The following is a 16,430-nucleotide window of genomic DNA, read 5'->3' on the forward strand; positions in this document are numbered from 1 at the left end:
AAATTGAAATAATTAACAACAAATTCTGAGTTTTTTCTAAACATCAAGCTTAAAATGTAAGTGTTCATTTATTTCTTCATCAATTAAATAAATTCCAGAGTTTCAAACATCTACAAGTATGCTTTGTACACATCGAAGAAACTCTTACTTATGAAGAGAAGGGTAACTACATCATCAGGTGCATCCAAAAGTCAGTGAAAAAAATGAACAGTTTTACTTGAGGGTGAAAAAAATATCTGTTAGGTTTCGGAACTTTCACTGCTACGAGTGTGAACATGGAATCCTTCCTGATGTGCTGAGAAAAAAATATAAATTTATTCGGAAAGGTACTGGCAGTGGAAATTAAAATGCCCTGTGATGCCTTTCCTGCTCTCAATCAGCCACTTTGACCTCCCACCACAATACACAAAAAATGTTAAGAATGCACCACTCTCAAGCTGCTGAAGCTCTAAATAGCATTTTTGAGCTTTAACGTAAGGCAATTATCAGCTATGTATGTAATGAGTGCAGATAAAACTGATTTCACAACAGTTCATTGTGACAACTTAATTAATGTGATTAGTTTAAAACATTTTACAGATACTTAACGGTAGAGAAAGAAATGTAAATTCTAAATATTTGTAGTTAAAAGTTTCGTACGTGGAGTCTCACAGCATGCAATAGCAACTGAGCACTACTTAGAAAAAAATAATCTTCTATAGGCTTTAATAGCAATAAATACAGAATTCATATTAAATTCTCAACTAAAAAACAAGTCCTTAAAATGCTATGACAACTGCACATATGCTGACGAAGAGAACTGGTAAAAAGTATACTTAAGAGAATTTGTAGTAAACAGGTGGCAGCTCAGTGGTTGTGGCCTAGAATATACTCTGGAGGATCATAGGTTTGATCCCAATCAGTTCTCAAAATTTTTTTCCCCACTTGTCATTTCTCACACCTCTGGCAATGTTCAAGACTTAGAGTAAAACTAAATTGTGTGGCAGTTGTTATAGTTGCAGCATTTTACTTGCCAATAATGCATAGCTATCAGTGTGTCAGACAATGAGCACAAAATGGATGACACTATGTTTGTTAGGAGAAGAGTCTATGAAGAAATTCCAGTAGGGTGTATTACTGCCATAGTTAACTTAACACTATCGTTCTTACCAACTTAACATAAGCTACTCTCTCTTCCTCCATTTTCTTGTCATCAACGAAGTGAACAATATTGTTCACTTGAAGTTACAGTTGTCTACTCATTGATGATGTGAATTAACTGCTATCTTCAGTGTTATTTAAATCTGTATTGGAACAAGAAATGAACAAGAACGTAACAAATATTATAAACTACCATTTACACAGCAAATTCATTTTAAAAAATTATTTAAGCGCATTAAAATTTATACAAACCACCGCATACAACTTCGGGATAAATATCTATTGTCATCGTACAGGTTTGAAATAGGCATAAATTGTGGTTTCAGGCATCCAATTAGTATCTGTCTATTTTCTGTAACACTAAGCCTGATAAAATTAGTGCTTCAAGTTTCATGCGTTTCAACACTCAAACGTTTTGACACTTTCTTTTCTCCATATAATGTAATAATTGTGAATTTCATCTTACAATTATACAGACATGTGTGAATGCTTTCTTGTTCCTCTTCTTAACATTGTTAGAAGATTTTCAAACATTTTCGGTCACTATTTGTCCTATGTTCCGTGAATTAAAGTCAACAGAAACTTCTTTCCACTACTTTTCTTTGATGGCCATAGCAACCACCCATTTTTTACCTTATAATATTCTTTATACCGACCAAATATGAGTTCCAGCAGTAAATCATCTGTGGCTGAAGGGAAGTTTGATGATTACCCTTTTTTCTGCTTACATTTCTCTATTATAACACGACACCTTTGCATTACCATCTGTGGTCAAAGTGTGAAAGTCATGTTAGACGATTTCTGTGGTTTTGCCAAGCTTTTTATGTGCTACTTTAGATCAACACAAACTCCTTCAGTGGATTCACGTTTAGTGTTACACATTAGAGTGGACCCGAGAACAGAGCTCAATTTCTGAACTAAAGTCAAAATTGACCTCTAGTCAGCAACGTATATACACAGGGCGTCTCGCAAAAGACACCGGGGACGGGTCCGCAGGCTTCGCGGCATGGCCACCGCCACTGCGCCCGATAACCTGACACTAATCTACTGGTAGTCAGCTGCAGGTAGGCTTCCCCAGAGTTAAGCACAAACAATGTTACTTAAGCTTACCTTTATTTACAGTATGCGCTCAAAATGATGTCCCTCTGTGGTTAGAGGGCAGTTCCTTCTCTAAATCCTCGCACAAACGAAAAAATGGCTGACATCGAAATAAGTGTCCAAGGAATAGAAAAGCAACTGGAATCACTCAACAGAGGAAAGTCCACTGGACCTGATGGGATACCAATTCGATTCTACATAGAGTACGCGAAAGAACTTGCCCCCCTTCTAACAGCTGTGTACCGCAAGTCTCTAGAGGAACGCAAGGTTCCAAATGATTGGAAAAGAGCACAGGTAGTCCCAGTCTTCAAGAAGGGTCGTCGAGCAGATGCGCAAAACTATAGACCTATATCTCTGACGTCGATGTGTTGTAGAATCTTAGAACATGTTTTTTGCTCGAGTATCATGTCGGTTTTGGAAACCCAGAATCTACTATGTAGGAATCAACATGGATTCCGGAAACAGCGATCGTGTGAGACCCAACTCGCTTTATTTGTTCATGAGACCCAGAAAATATTAGATACAGGCTCCCAGGTAGATGCTATTTTCCTTGACTTCCGGAATGCGTTCGATACAGTTCCGCACTGTCGCCTGATAAACAAAGTAAGAGCCTACGGAATATCAGACCAGCTGTGTGGCTGGATTGAAGAGTTTTTAGCAAACAGAACACAGCATGTTGTTATCAATGGAGAGACGTCTACAGACGTTAAAGTAACCTCTGGCGTGCCACAGGGAAGTGTTATGGGACCATTGCTTTTCACTATATTACTAAATGACCTAGGAAATAGTGTCGGAAGTTCCATGCGGCTTTTCGTGGATGATGCTGTAGTATACAGAGAAGTTGCAGCATTAGAAAATTGTAGCGAAATGCAGGAAGATCTGCAGCGGATAGGCACTTGGTGCAGGGAGTGGCAACTGACCCTTAACATAGACAAATGTAATGCATTGCGAATACATAGAAAGAAGGATCCTTTATTGTATGATTATATGATAGCGGAACAAACACTGGTAGCAGTTACTTCTGTAAAATATCTGGGAGTATGCGTGCGGAACGATTTGAAGTGGAATGATCATATAAAATTAATTGTTGGTAAGGCGGGTACCAGGTTGAGATTCATTGGGAGAGTGCTTAGAAAATGTAGTCCATCAACAAAGGAGGTGGCTTACAAAACACTCGTTCGACCTACTTGAGTATTGCTCAACAGTGTGGGATCCGTACCAGATCGTGTTGACGGAGGAGATAGAGAAGATCCAAAGAAGAGCAGCGCGTTTTGTCACAGGGTTATTTGGTAACCGTGATAGCGTTACGGAGATGTTTAACAAACTCAAGTGGCAGACTCTGCAAGAGAGGCGCTCTGCATCGCGGTGTAGCTTGCTCGCCAGGTTTCGAGAGCGTGCATTTCTGGATGAGGTATCGAATATATTGCTTCCCCCTACTTATACCTCCCGAGGATATCACGAATGTAAAATTAGAGAGATTAGAGTGCGCACGGGGGCTTTCAGATAGTCGTTCTTCCCGTGAACCATATGCGACTGGAACAGGAAAGGGAGTTAATGACAGTGGCACGTAAAGTGCCCTCCGCCACACACAGTTGGGTGGCTTGCGGAGTATAAATGTAGATGTAGATGTAAGAGCAGCCTGACATCTCCTGAACACATTAGCAAACACTCGACAAATTTTGGCTGCCAAAATCTGGGATAACTAGCCGAACCCTGTCTTCCAACTCTTCAAGCGTGTGGGGATTGGTTGTAGATATCTTGTCTTTTAACATTCCCCAAAAATAAATATCACTTGTATTTAGATCTAGAGAACGAGATGGCCTGACAACCCTTCTATCATCAAAACTACTTTGAATTGCTTTCATAGAAGCATTGGCGATGTGTGTGGTCTTGCACTGTCCTGCATGAAATAACATATATCTTTTCGTTACATCTACAACTAAACTCTGCAACCCCCGTGAGATGTGTGGCAAAGGGTACACCCCGTTGTAACAGTTATTAGGGTTTCTTCCTGTTCCATTCACATGTGGAACATGGAAAGAATGATTGATTGAATACCTGTCAGAATGAATTGTTTCATGGTAAAAGAGTGGTCCAATAATTTGTCTTGCCCTAATTGCACACCATGCTCCCATTTTCACATCATGCTGAGATGGTTGATGTAATTCATGAGTATTTTCAGAGCTCCAACATCATTTGTTCTGAGAATTTGCAAAACCTGACAATGCAGCCATACTTCTTCAGAAGAAATAAAGCAGGTCAGGACCAACTTGCCCATCATACACAGACTAACTAACAGCCAGTTGCAATAACGATGACAAGCAGCAGTATCCGAGTTCCTCAGTTGATGCACTACTGTTATTTTGTATGGTTTCAATTTCAGTTTGCGCACAGCTCTGTGAGCAGGTGCTTTTGACTCACCAGTCTGAAGTGCCAAAAGGTGCAGTGATTTTTCTCCGACTTCTTTTCAAGGCCTCCCCTATTTCATCAATTTATTTTCATTTAAAACACTAGGTTTTCTAGGCCTTTGTTTGTGTAACACAGATACAGTCTCTTGAAATTACTTCACTAATCTGTGTGTCACTGAATCATTGGGGGACATTGCACACCAGGATATTTTTGTATGAATTCAAGCTGACAGGAAACGCAATACAGAACACCCGAACATTCATTCGCACAGCATAGAAGACACGCACAGTGTTTCTGTCCAAGTACTAGGCCCACTGACAAGGAAAGTCCCAGACTATGTAAAATCGCTAGGCAGGTCTAAGGCGTCTATTCAGTCCCCCGTTGTTTTCAATTGCACATTCAAGAAATCGTTCACACAGGAGAATTGTACAAACCTACTGCCATTTGACCACCGGACAGACTCCTGTATGGACAACATAGTAATAAGCATACCTTGCATAGCTAAACAACTGAAATATCTGAAAGCAAATAAATCACTATGTTCAGACAGAATCTCAGATTTCACAAAGAGTACACTACAGCACTGTCCCATTATCCAGCTTGCATTTATTGTCAGTCTCTTGCCCAGCACAAAACCCCAATCAACTGGAAGAAAGTGCTGGTGACTCCAGTATAAAAGAAGGGTAAAAGAACGGACAAGCAAAATTACAGACCAATACCCCTAACTTCTGTTTGCTGCAGAATACTTTAACATATTCTCTGATCAAATATAATAATCTTCCTTGACACAGAGAAGCTTATGTCCATGAATCAGCATGTTTTAGAAAGCATCACTTCTGCAAACTCAGCTTACCCTTTTCTCACGATGTACTGAAAACTATGGATGAAAGGCAATGGACAGATTCCATATTTCCAGAAAGCATTTGACAATGCCGCATTGCAGGCTGTTGATGAAGTTAAGAGCATGTGGAGTAAGTTCAGAGATGAGTGAGCGACTTTAAGACTTGTTAAATAATAAAACCCAGTATGTTGTCCTCTAAGGCGAATGCTCATCAGAGACATGGGTATCGTCAAGAGTGCCCCAGGGAAGTGTGGTAGGACTACTGTTGTTCTCTATACACATAAATGATTTGGGCAGCTATCTGTCGCTGTTTGCTACTGATGCCGTGGTGCACAGTAAAATGTTGAAGCTGAATGACCTTAAGAAGATACAAGATAACTCAAGACAAAATTTCCAGTTGGTGTGATGAATGGCTGCTAGCTGCAAATGTGGAAAAATGTAAGTTAATGTGGATGAGAACAAAGATCAAACCTGTAATGTTTGGATACAGTATTACTAGTGTCTTCATCGACACAGTCAAGTCGTTTAAATATCTGAGTGTAACACTGCAGGACAATATGAGGTGGAATGAGCATGAGGGAACTGTGGTTGGAAGGTGAATGGCCAACTTCAGATTATTGGGAGAATTTTAGGAACGACTGGTTCACCTGTAAAGGACACTGCATATAGGATGTTGGTGAAACCTATTCTTGAGTACTGCTCAAGTGTTTGGGATTTATACCAGGTTGGACTGAAGGAAGACATCAAAGCAATTCAGAGGCAGGCTGCTAGATTTGTTACCTGTAGGTTTGAACAACATGTAAGTCTTACGGAGATGCTAGAGGAATCAAATGGGAATCCCTGGATCAAAGGCAACATTTCTTTCGAAAAATACTACTGAGAAAATTTAGAGACAGACAGGCATCTGGAGCCGAGTGCCGAACAATTCTATTGCTGTGAACACATCTTGTGCACAAAGACCATGAAGATAAGATACAAGAAATTAGGGCTCATATGGAGGCATATAGATAGCCTTTTCAAGAGAAATAACTGGTAGTGGTACAGGGTACTCTCCACCACACACTGTATGGAGGCTTGCAGAATGTCAATGTGCATGTAGATTCGACGCAATTGCAATAATGACGTCTAGCAACAATATTTGAAATGTTGACAAAAAAACTCAAAAGAAAACACCAGTACACTCAATCACACAGTGTAGGGGGCACATGCTAAGTATCTGTATCCGAGAACTACGCAGATGCAGCAGCAACAGCCAGCAAATGCGCTCCACAACTTGCGGTCCCTCCTGGGTGTCTTTCGTGACACACCCTGTAACGGCCCTTAGTTTTAGCATCTTGGATCTGTACATCTATAGGACACACTTGTCTTGTGATAACAAGCCACCATCATCCAGTGTGCGCTCAGGACCTCAGTTGGCGACAGGTGGAGCAAAGGGGCAGAGGGGGCTGGGGAGTGGCACCACTAACCGAAGTCTTGCAGTGAATGACAAAATAGTTTTGTGATTTTCTGACGAAATGATTTTAGGTATGCTCTTCTACTGGTCAGTACCCATAAAATGTTCTGGCTTTCTTCATATTGACACTGAACTGGTACACTTGTCTGCCTGGGTAGAAAGAAAGTTCAGTTTGCACAGACGAGTCTCCACCAAATCACAGTGCGCTCGCTCGCTCTCAATAGTTGCACTTTAGCAACTACAACTGCAGATCCTAGATGGTTTGGGTTTGATTGCAATAGATCTACTTTCTTTTCCTTTTTGGGTGGTGATACAAGACTTACTGTTAACAATACAGATAAATAACTACGGTTTTGCGAGTTATTAATTCATTTTCTGTACATGGTAGAAAATATAATTCACTGCAATAAGTTATGTTGTCACGTAAAAACAAGTCTCTAATAATGAGCCATGAAGGATAATTGTGGAATATTATTCCAATCAGGTAAGTGTTAGCGACAGAAACCAACACCAAACATATGTCAGCACTGTCATCTGTGACCAGCCAAAACTGTCAGAAGATCTGAGAATGTAATTTCTCACAGCTAACGGAACAATGGGATGTATGAGCGCCCCATTTCCTAGCCGCACTAATTTGGCACGCGCAATTCCACATAATAGACTGTATCTGCAGACAGACAAAAATGTTTCACGAAATTTTGGTGCAACATCGCATTGGTGGAGTCCAGAACAACTAAGAAAATTCAGTGGTCAGCGAGGAGATAGGGAGTGCAGACACTAGTTTGTCAATGACCTAATAGTGACATCAGACCTTTGAGACTGTACTGTACATCAGTTGTAGTCAACCTGGTTCCTACCACTCAGTAGTGGGTGTTCCAGGTTCCATAGTAGGAGGTAGGTGCTAGGGTATTTAAAAACATTTTAATTAGGTTTCCATAAAATTTTGACAAAGTGATTGGTAAGTAATTATGATCATATGCTTTAAGGTACTCTAACTCAATTTCACAAATTTTGTGAAGTTACTTCCATACTTTATAAATCACCATTACTAAGGCATCGGCAGACGGTTAGAAAATTTAACTACGCAAAAGACACAAAACTAGGCGGTAGGTAAACGTGGTTGACCATCCTTGCTTACTTTACTCATGCAAGAGAAAGCTGTTCCAATTATTCTGGTCTACTCTTTACAATTTATGTTCCCATATACCATTACCAAATGGCCAAACAACCTATGGAGGAGACAGAAGTGTAGTATCATAAAATGATTAAGTGGATCATGTATACAATTTTATTTCCTCCGTTCAAAATGTCTTTTGGACTGAGTCCAGAAATGATTGTAGAGAAGTCATTTACATACACATCAGAGAGACTCTGAAGAAAAACAACTTTGACACAAGAAAGCAAAGTATCAGTTGTGATATTATCGAAGGATGAGGTTAGTAAACAAAGTGATACTATTACTAACATAGTACGACACAAACTTCAAGATGTTACCAATGAATGACATCAAAGCATGCAAACCAATAGCAAAACAAAAACCAACAAACTAGCACCACTCCCATGGGAATATGGAGGACAAGGGCAGGGATGGTCTTGTTAATGCTTTCAAGCACAATAAAAACTTGATAATAACAAACCACTGTGAGAAAATAGGAGTTTTCATCAGTGATATAAATGTAACTAAGGACTGTGAAACGTATTTTAAAAATTAGTCTCATGACATTTGTTGGCTTCACCATCTCGCGAACTGTCACCTTCCAATCTAATCTGGCTTCATGTTACACTACAAAGCAGTCTATTAACACAAACTTATTATTATTATTATTTCTTTCTTGTCTCAGACGTTATGCCTGGTTAAAAATGGAAGGTGACGTGGACCTTGATCAAGCGTGACTTCCTTTTAACTGTACGGTATATGTTACATTGCATTTAGGAACTTTCGGGTAATTGAACACACATCAATAATTACAGATTTCTGTAGTTGTATATATAAGTTCGGATGTAGCTGTATTGCATTGATGTACTGGTGGATATTGTGTGGTATGACTCCTGTAGTTGATAGTATAATTGGTATAATGTCAACTTTATCCTGATGCCACGTGTCCTTGACTTCCTCAGACAGTTGGATGTATTTTTCAATTTTTTCTCCTGTTTTCTTTTGTATATTTGTTGTATTGGGTATGGATATTTCGATTAGTTGTGTTAATTTCTTCTTTTTATTGGTGAGTATGACGTCAGGTTTGTTATGTGGTGGTGTTTTATCTGTTATAATGGTTCTGTTCCAGTATATTTTGTATTCATCGTTCTCCAGTACATTTTATGGTGCATACTTGTATGTGGGAACATGTTGTTTTATAAGTTTATGTTGTAAGGCAAGCTGTTGATGTATTATTTTTGCTACATTGTCATGTCTTCTGGGATATTCTGATTTGCTAGTATTGTACATCCGCTTGTGATGTGATCTACTGTTTCTATTTGTTGTTTGCAAAGTCTGCATTTATCTGTTGTGGTATTGGGATCTTTAATAATATGCTTGCTGTAATATCTGGTGTTTATTGTTTGATCCTGTATTGCAATCATGAATCCTTTCGTCTCACTGTATATATTGCCTTTTCTTAGCCATGTCTTGGATGCTTCTTGATCGATGTGTGGCTGTGTTAGATGATACGGGTGCTTGCCATGTAGTGTTTTCTTTTTCCAATTTACTTTCTTCATATCTGTTTAAGTTATGTGATCTAAAGGGTTGTAGAAGTGGTTATGAAATTGCAGTGGTGTAGCCGATGTATTTATATGAGTGATTGCTTTGTGTATTTTGCTAGTTTCTGCTCGTTCTATAAAGAATTTTCTTAAATTGTCTACCTGTCCATAATGTAGAGATGATAAATCCCCTTCCTCCTCCCTTTCTGCTTAGTGTGAATCTTTCAGTTGCTGAATGTATGTGATGTATTCTATATTTGTGGCATTGTGATCGTGTAAGTGTATTGAGTGCTTCTAGATCTGTGTTACTCCATTTCACTACTCCAAATGAGTAGGTCAATATTGGTATAGCATAAGTATTTATAGCTTTTGTCTTGTTTCTTGGGGTCAATTCTGTGTTCAGTATTTTTGTTAGTCTTTGTCTATATTTTTCTTTTAGTTCTTCTTTAATATTTGTATTATCTATTCGTATTTTTTGTCTGTATCCTAGATATTTATAGGCATCTGTTTTTTCCATCGCTTCTATGCAGTCGCTATGGTTATCCAATATATAATCTTCTTGTTTAGTGTGTTTTCCCTTGACTATGCTATTTTTCTTACAGTCCAAAAGCCATATTTATATCATTGCTGAATACTTCTTTTATCTTTAGTAATTGGTTGAGTTGTTGATTTGTTGCTGCCAGTAGTTTTAGATCATCCATGTATAGCAGATGTGTGATTTTGTGTGGGTATGTTCCAGTAATATTGTATCCATAATTTGTATTATTTAGCATGTTGGATAGTGGGTTCAGAGCAAGGCAGAACCAGAAAGGACTTAATGAGTCTCCTTGCTATATTCCACGCTTAATCTGTATTGGCTGTGATGTGATATTATTTGAATTTGTTTGGATATTAAGTGTGGTTTTCCAATTTTTTGTTAGGAACTGTATCAATTAAGGATCTACTTTGTATATTTCCAATATTTGTAGTAACCATGAGTGGGGTACACTATCAAAAGCTTTTTGGTAATCAATGTATGCATAGTGTAGCGACCTTTGTTTAGTTTTAGCTTGATATGTCACCTCTGCATCTATTATCAGTTGCTCTTTACATCCTCGTGCTCCTTTGCAACAGCCTTTTTGTTCCTCATTTATAATTTTGTTCTGTGTTGTATGTGTCATTAATTTCTGTGTAATGACTGAAGTTAATATTTTGTATATTGTTGGTAGGCATGTTATGGGGCGATATTTAGCTGGGTTTGCTGTGTCTGCTTGATCTTTAGGTTTCAGATAAGTTATTCCATGTGTAAGTGTATCAGGGAATGTGTATGGGTCTGCAATGTAACTGTTAAATAATTTAGTTAGATGTGAATGTGTTGAGGTGAATTTCTTTAGCCAGAAATTTGCTATTTTATCTTTTCTAGGGGCTTTCCAATTGTGAGTAGAATTAATTGCTTGGGCGACTTCATGTTGCAAAATTATCACTTCAGGCGTTTGTGGTATCATCTTGTATGTATCTGTTTCTGCTTGTATCCACCGTGCATACCTGTTATGTTGTACCGGGTCTGACCATATGTTGCTCCAGAAGTGTTCCATGTCTGTTATGTTTGGTGGATTGTCTGTTTTAATGTGTGTGTTATCTATTGTCTGCTAAAATTTCTTTTGGTTTGTGTTTAATGTTTGGTTTTGTTTCCTTCTATTTTCACTTTTTTTGTATCTTCTAAGTCGTTTGGCCAATGCTTGTAATTTCTGCTTCTTTTCATCTAATTGCTCTATCACTTCTTGTTGTGAGATTTTACCTAACCTTTTTTCGTTTTTTTTTCTGACGTTTCATTTGTTATAAATTGTGTTAGCTGTCCGATGTCTTTTCTCAGTTTTTCTATTCTGATCTGTAGCCTGTGTTGCCATGTTGGTTTTGTGGGTTTCTTCTGTGTGTTGGTTGGTTCTGATCTCTGCCCAGTGTGTATATTTAGTGTAGTGAGTGCTCCTATATAAAACAGTAGTTGTAACTCTTCCATATTAGTGTTTTCATTTATTTTGTTGTGTATGATTGTGTTGATAGTTTTTATTGTTGTTTCGACTTGTGGGTTATTTGGCGGTCTATGCAAGAATGGTCTAATGTCTGTATTTGTGTCTTTGTATTCTATATATGTCAGCTGAAAATTTTCCTTCTATATCTAACATGTGTGTCACTTCGTGTTCTATTTGTGCTTGTTCTGGTGGCTGTCTTAAGATTTCGTTTTCCTCTGACTGTTTAATTGATTATTAGTGCTGGCAGTGACATGTTTACTTTTTGCAAGCTGTTATGAAAAATGCATTCCTTAATATGTAAGCAGTACTTGGCAAAAGTTCTACACATAGTGTACTCCACATATTTTTCATACTTTATGAATGACATACACAAAGTGCGCATCAAAATTGTTCACTGTGTAAGACACATTGCTAATTATCCTGTAGTTTTGGTTTTTACACTGAAAAGTGTGTTAAATATGGATGAATTTAGACATTAGCCAATACTACAGACCAGTTACAACTGTCATTTCACACTCACATTCATGGGCTTTGCCAACTAACCACATTTTCACTTCACAGCATAACATGACACCAGGCTACACTACAAATCACTCACCACAAACCAACATATCAGAGAGAGAGAGAGAGAGAGAGAGAGAGGGGGGGGGGGGGGGGGAAGGAGGAGACTACTACACACTAGCCAGGATCTTGCTCATCAGCCAGCTCCATCCACAATAAACAGTGTCAATTATTGTTATTTTCTCAGTAAACATAAACTCAATGGTACACACATTTTGCAAACTAAAAATATAGGGCTATTAGTAATACATTCACTCTCCTTCATAACCATATCATCATTTCTATACATAAAACAATGTGCACACCTCAACAACTCAATTACTCAATTTTACTGTACATCTATAAGCATATGATGCATAAAGGAAACTGCAGAAAATTTTGGCGCATACATTGCATAATTCATCCCACGAAAAATTTTCCCAGTCTCAGACACAATTCCAGAAAAATCAGAACTATGACTTACCTTTACTGCCATGATTGTTCCACTAGGAATATGACGCATTTTCTCAACAACACCATAGGCACCACTGCCAAGGTCAGAAATTTTCTCTAGATCATCAGCCTCTACAACAAAAGTCTTCTCTCCAATAGTAATTGTTGTTCTTTTATCAAGGTTTCGTGGCGGGGTTCTACATCATAAAAACTCTAATCATCCATACATTCGTCATATTTTTAATCATCATATCAACTAGGAACAAACATTTGACCATAACAAATAAGTAGTTAAATTTTATTTGGGGCCTTCCATGAAACTCTACAATGCAAGCCCTTAATAATACCTAAAAGAGAAAGTATACAGCATACAGTAATCTGCTGAATGTCTAATGAAGAATTTCTAGAAAATTCCTGCATGGACATTAAGCATCCAACTGAGGAATACACCTAATTGGAAGCATCTGCATTTGTACTTAAACCATCAAATGATGTAGGTCTGTGTCAAAGGATAGAAATTAGACATCAGTATCTTCTAGTCCCTTCTATTACATGTGTGAGCAGTAAAATCTCATTTAAATGTCAGTCATTATATATGATATACACATGAAACAAAGGGGATTTTTTAAACTGTCTTAGAATACCTGCCGTCAGAATTTCAATACTAGGAGTAAGCACTGTGTTCTGCATAACACATAGCCTGCTGTGTCTCCGAAAGGAATTTGTTGAAAACAGTACACATGGCGCAATACACATTTACTTTGAAAAATAAATGCATGTGTGTTCCACAGATATCAATACTATGCAAAAGATCTAGTTTGGTGACTGAGCACTCTTGAGCTATAATACTGTATCAGAAAACTAACAGTCTCAAACAAATTATAATTTCACATGAACTGAAATGTATCATGTATTACACACAAGATTAACATGTTGGGAAGGCTACTGTCAGTAAGTTTTCAATTCCCTGACAGACAATTTAAGGGAGTCTTCACAGTCATATATATTACTGGACTAGCTTAATTCCTAATATCAGCTCACACTTAACACTAGTTTAATGAAGTTAAACCTAACCTCTGCCATGAAAGGAAAAATTAATGACTGACAAAAAATTTAAGGCTATAGGATATCTTGATAACATCATACATTATTCTGAATTGGGGGGGGGAGGGCACCTGACATTACCATCAAATCAAATCAGATTCAGTTATTCGGCCAACGATAACACTACTGTTAAAAGAGGCATCGTCAGTGTCAAGCCAATCAGCACATCTTTTTGTTCTCAATGTATTATCACAAACGTGACAATTTATTGATGAGATATACGAAACTAATGCATCGAAAAATTCATTAAACTTAAAAACTGTATGGCTAAACAAATTTTCCTTACAAATATAGGGCACTTACAATACTGGCGGTGAATCGGGTACAACTACTTTCAAAACCGTCTTTCTTCGAGCTAGAAACAATAACAAGATAAATTTAATATGAGAGCTTTTTTATGAAAATGTGTCTTTTCGATACTAAGTTACTAAAATCTATAAATGTATTTAGATAAATTACTACACCTGTCATGATTTATTTTTTCGTCTGGCAGCGACGTAAACTGGAGCCTCGTTACTTCCGTTATACACAGCAACCTTCAAATTTCTCGTAAATTTTGCGATTTTCTACATGCGTAGCTCTCCTGCCTACGTTTTGGTCAATACCAAGTAAGTTTTCTAATCAACCATAACAAACGAGTCACAGTAAAATATAAAGAAAAACGCCAAATTTTCACTACCAGAATATTTTGACAAACATTCCATGCATGTAGTAGTAGAAATACACAGTCATTCCCTCACGAACATAGAACTTAAACAACCACCTACATCTACATCCTCAAATAACAACAAATAAGGGTACACGAATATACACCGCCACTATTTTCACCGCCATTAACAAGCCTCCACTTATTATATTTCAATGTCAAATCTGTGGCCAAAGATAAGCTTCTAGCGCGGAATCATGACCAGCTGCCCAGGCAGCCGTGGCGCAGAACATTTTTGCAATGCGGCATATCACAAGGCAGCACATTTCTTGAATAGTCTTTTATTATTTTCAAGTTTCTTGGTGCCAATTGAAGTCGGAATCACAAATCCAAAATAGGAATTTTTTCACTTTTAAAAAACAAATGGTAAGTTATTATAGTAATAATAATCACATTGCAAATCTAACGCTGAGGTAATGAAAAGCAGTGAAGTATGGAATCTTTACTCTTTCACTTATGTTACAGAATACCTCGAAACTCAAAGAACAGCTAACTATATTGCCAGCCTGGATTTATGTTAAGAACATATTTCTCATAATCAACTGATTACTTAGGCTAATAGACCATATGATAGTTGATAATTAAATAAATGGCTAAAAGCCTTGGGAGTTCACAGAAATTTATCCAAGGAAGGCAAACATCACAACTTGACAGACAGATTGTTAAATGTGGAAAGAAGATTTGCTCAGATATACGAGACGCGTAGACCTGGCTGTGGGCGTTGTAGATTTGAACAAAAGTACCCAAATATTAGGGCACCAATCACATCTGCGCAGATAAATCGTAGCGAGTGGACAGGAGATCCCCGCAAATCTGATGCGCGAAACGAGTTTGAGTCAGCTGTTTGTTCAGTCTAGTGTTTCTCGTCTGTGTCTCCACAGGGAATTTGAAATTGGCAGATACACGTCAGTGCTCTAGAGAGTTTATTGGTGAACTGAGTAAAAGGTCTACGAATCACGCATGTTTCCGGGAAATTAAACGCAAGGACTACAGCGATCGAGACAAGAACGCGAATTATACGAAGTCTCAAACACGTCTGAAATTGTAAAAGTATCATGTGTAACATGTCGAATTGATATATTAGGAGATTGAAGTGCTTTACATGGCTACATAAAGTCCTCTTTCAGAACAGCCTAAATAGCTTCGCATATGTTGGGTATGATTTCACTCCATACTTGTTTCGAAAGTGCGTTACAAAATTCTAGATCCTTGGAGTGTCTCTGGCTACCAGGAACTTTGTAATCGCCAGCCTCTCAGGTGGAGAAATTGCCGTCGTCAAAGAAGTATTTTTTCGTATCATACGAGAAATTGTGAAGGTTAAGAGATAATTATACGTTTCCCAGTCCATCCGAAAATAAGTACGTCAGTCGTCGGGTACGCCGTGAAACCCTAGAGGTAAATTTATGTGCGAAAATTACCTTCACTGAATCAGCCACTGTGTAGATAATTTTGATCGGTATTTTTGTTTCTTCAATTTTGTTTCCATTTTTGTGAAACACAGACCACAACAAATTTTCTCCATTACGAATTTACACTCTGAGGCTGCGAGAATGTAATCGCTTGTCGCTGAAATTTCTTTCTTAGACCGACAGATGGCAGGCGAGCAGTAGATTGGAATTAGTGTCGTATGCACACACGACATTTGCAGCAATTTGTAGCATGCAAAGAAATTTGCGTAGGCTGATCATTGCGTGTGCAAGGACATAAAAGGTTGCTATCTTTATATGGAGAATTGGAACATTTGGATATGTATCTGTTATGTTAAATATATATATATATATATATATATATATATATATATATATATATATATATATATATATACAACCTCTAAATGATTGCGCAAAGATACATTAAAGGGCCGGAACTTAACGTAAGATCAAAAACAGAACTAAAAATTTTTAAAACTTCACGGATCTCTAATACAAAGAACGAAAACATCAAAGATACTTGTACACATATAACAGAAACAGACATGAA

At 37.8% G+C, this 16,430-nt stretch overlaps 1 protein-coding gene across 1 annotated transcript in view; it reads right to left on the reverse strand.

Annotated features, from left to right (window-relative positions):
- The window catches only part of LOC124595114 (dual specificity mitogen-activated protein kinase kinase 6), a 49,404-nt gene extending 34,794 nt beyond the window's left edge, over positions 1-14,610 (reverse strand). Inside the window, exons 1-4 of the mRNA XM_047133712.1 lie at positions 14,424-14,610; positions 14,209-14,331; positions 14,048-14,099; positions 12,672-12,837 (exon numbers count right to left, since the gene is read on the reverse strand). Coding sequence (XP_046989668.1) covers positions 12,672-12,837; positions 14,048-14,099; positions 14,209-14,215 — 225 coding nt within the window. The 5' untranslated portion in view covers positions 14,216-14,331; positions 14,424-14,610. The remainder of the gene's footprint in view (positions 1-12,671; positions 12,838-14,047; positions 14,100-14,208; positions 14,332-14,423) is intronic.
- Positions 14,611-16,430: the final 1,820 nt, after the last annotated feature.

This window comes from Schistocerca americana, chromosome 2, assembly GCF_021461395.2.
Source record: "Schistocerca americana isolate TAMUIC-IGC-003095 chromosome 2, iqSchAmer2.1, whole genome shotgun sequence".
In the NCBI taxonomy this organism is placed as follows: domain Eukaryota; kingdom Metazoa; phylum Arthropoda; class Insecta; order Orthoptera; family Acrididae; genus Schistocerca; species Schistocerca americana.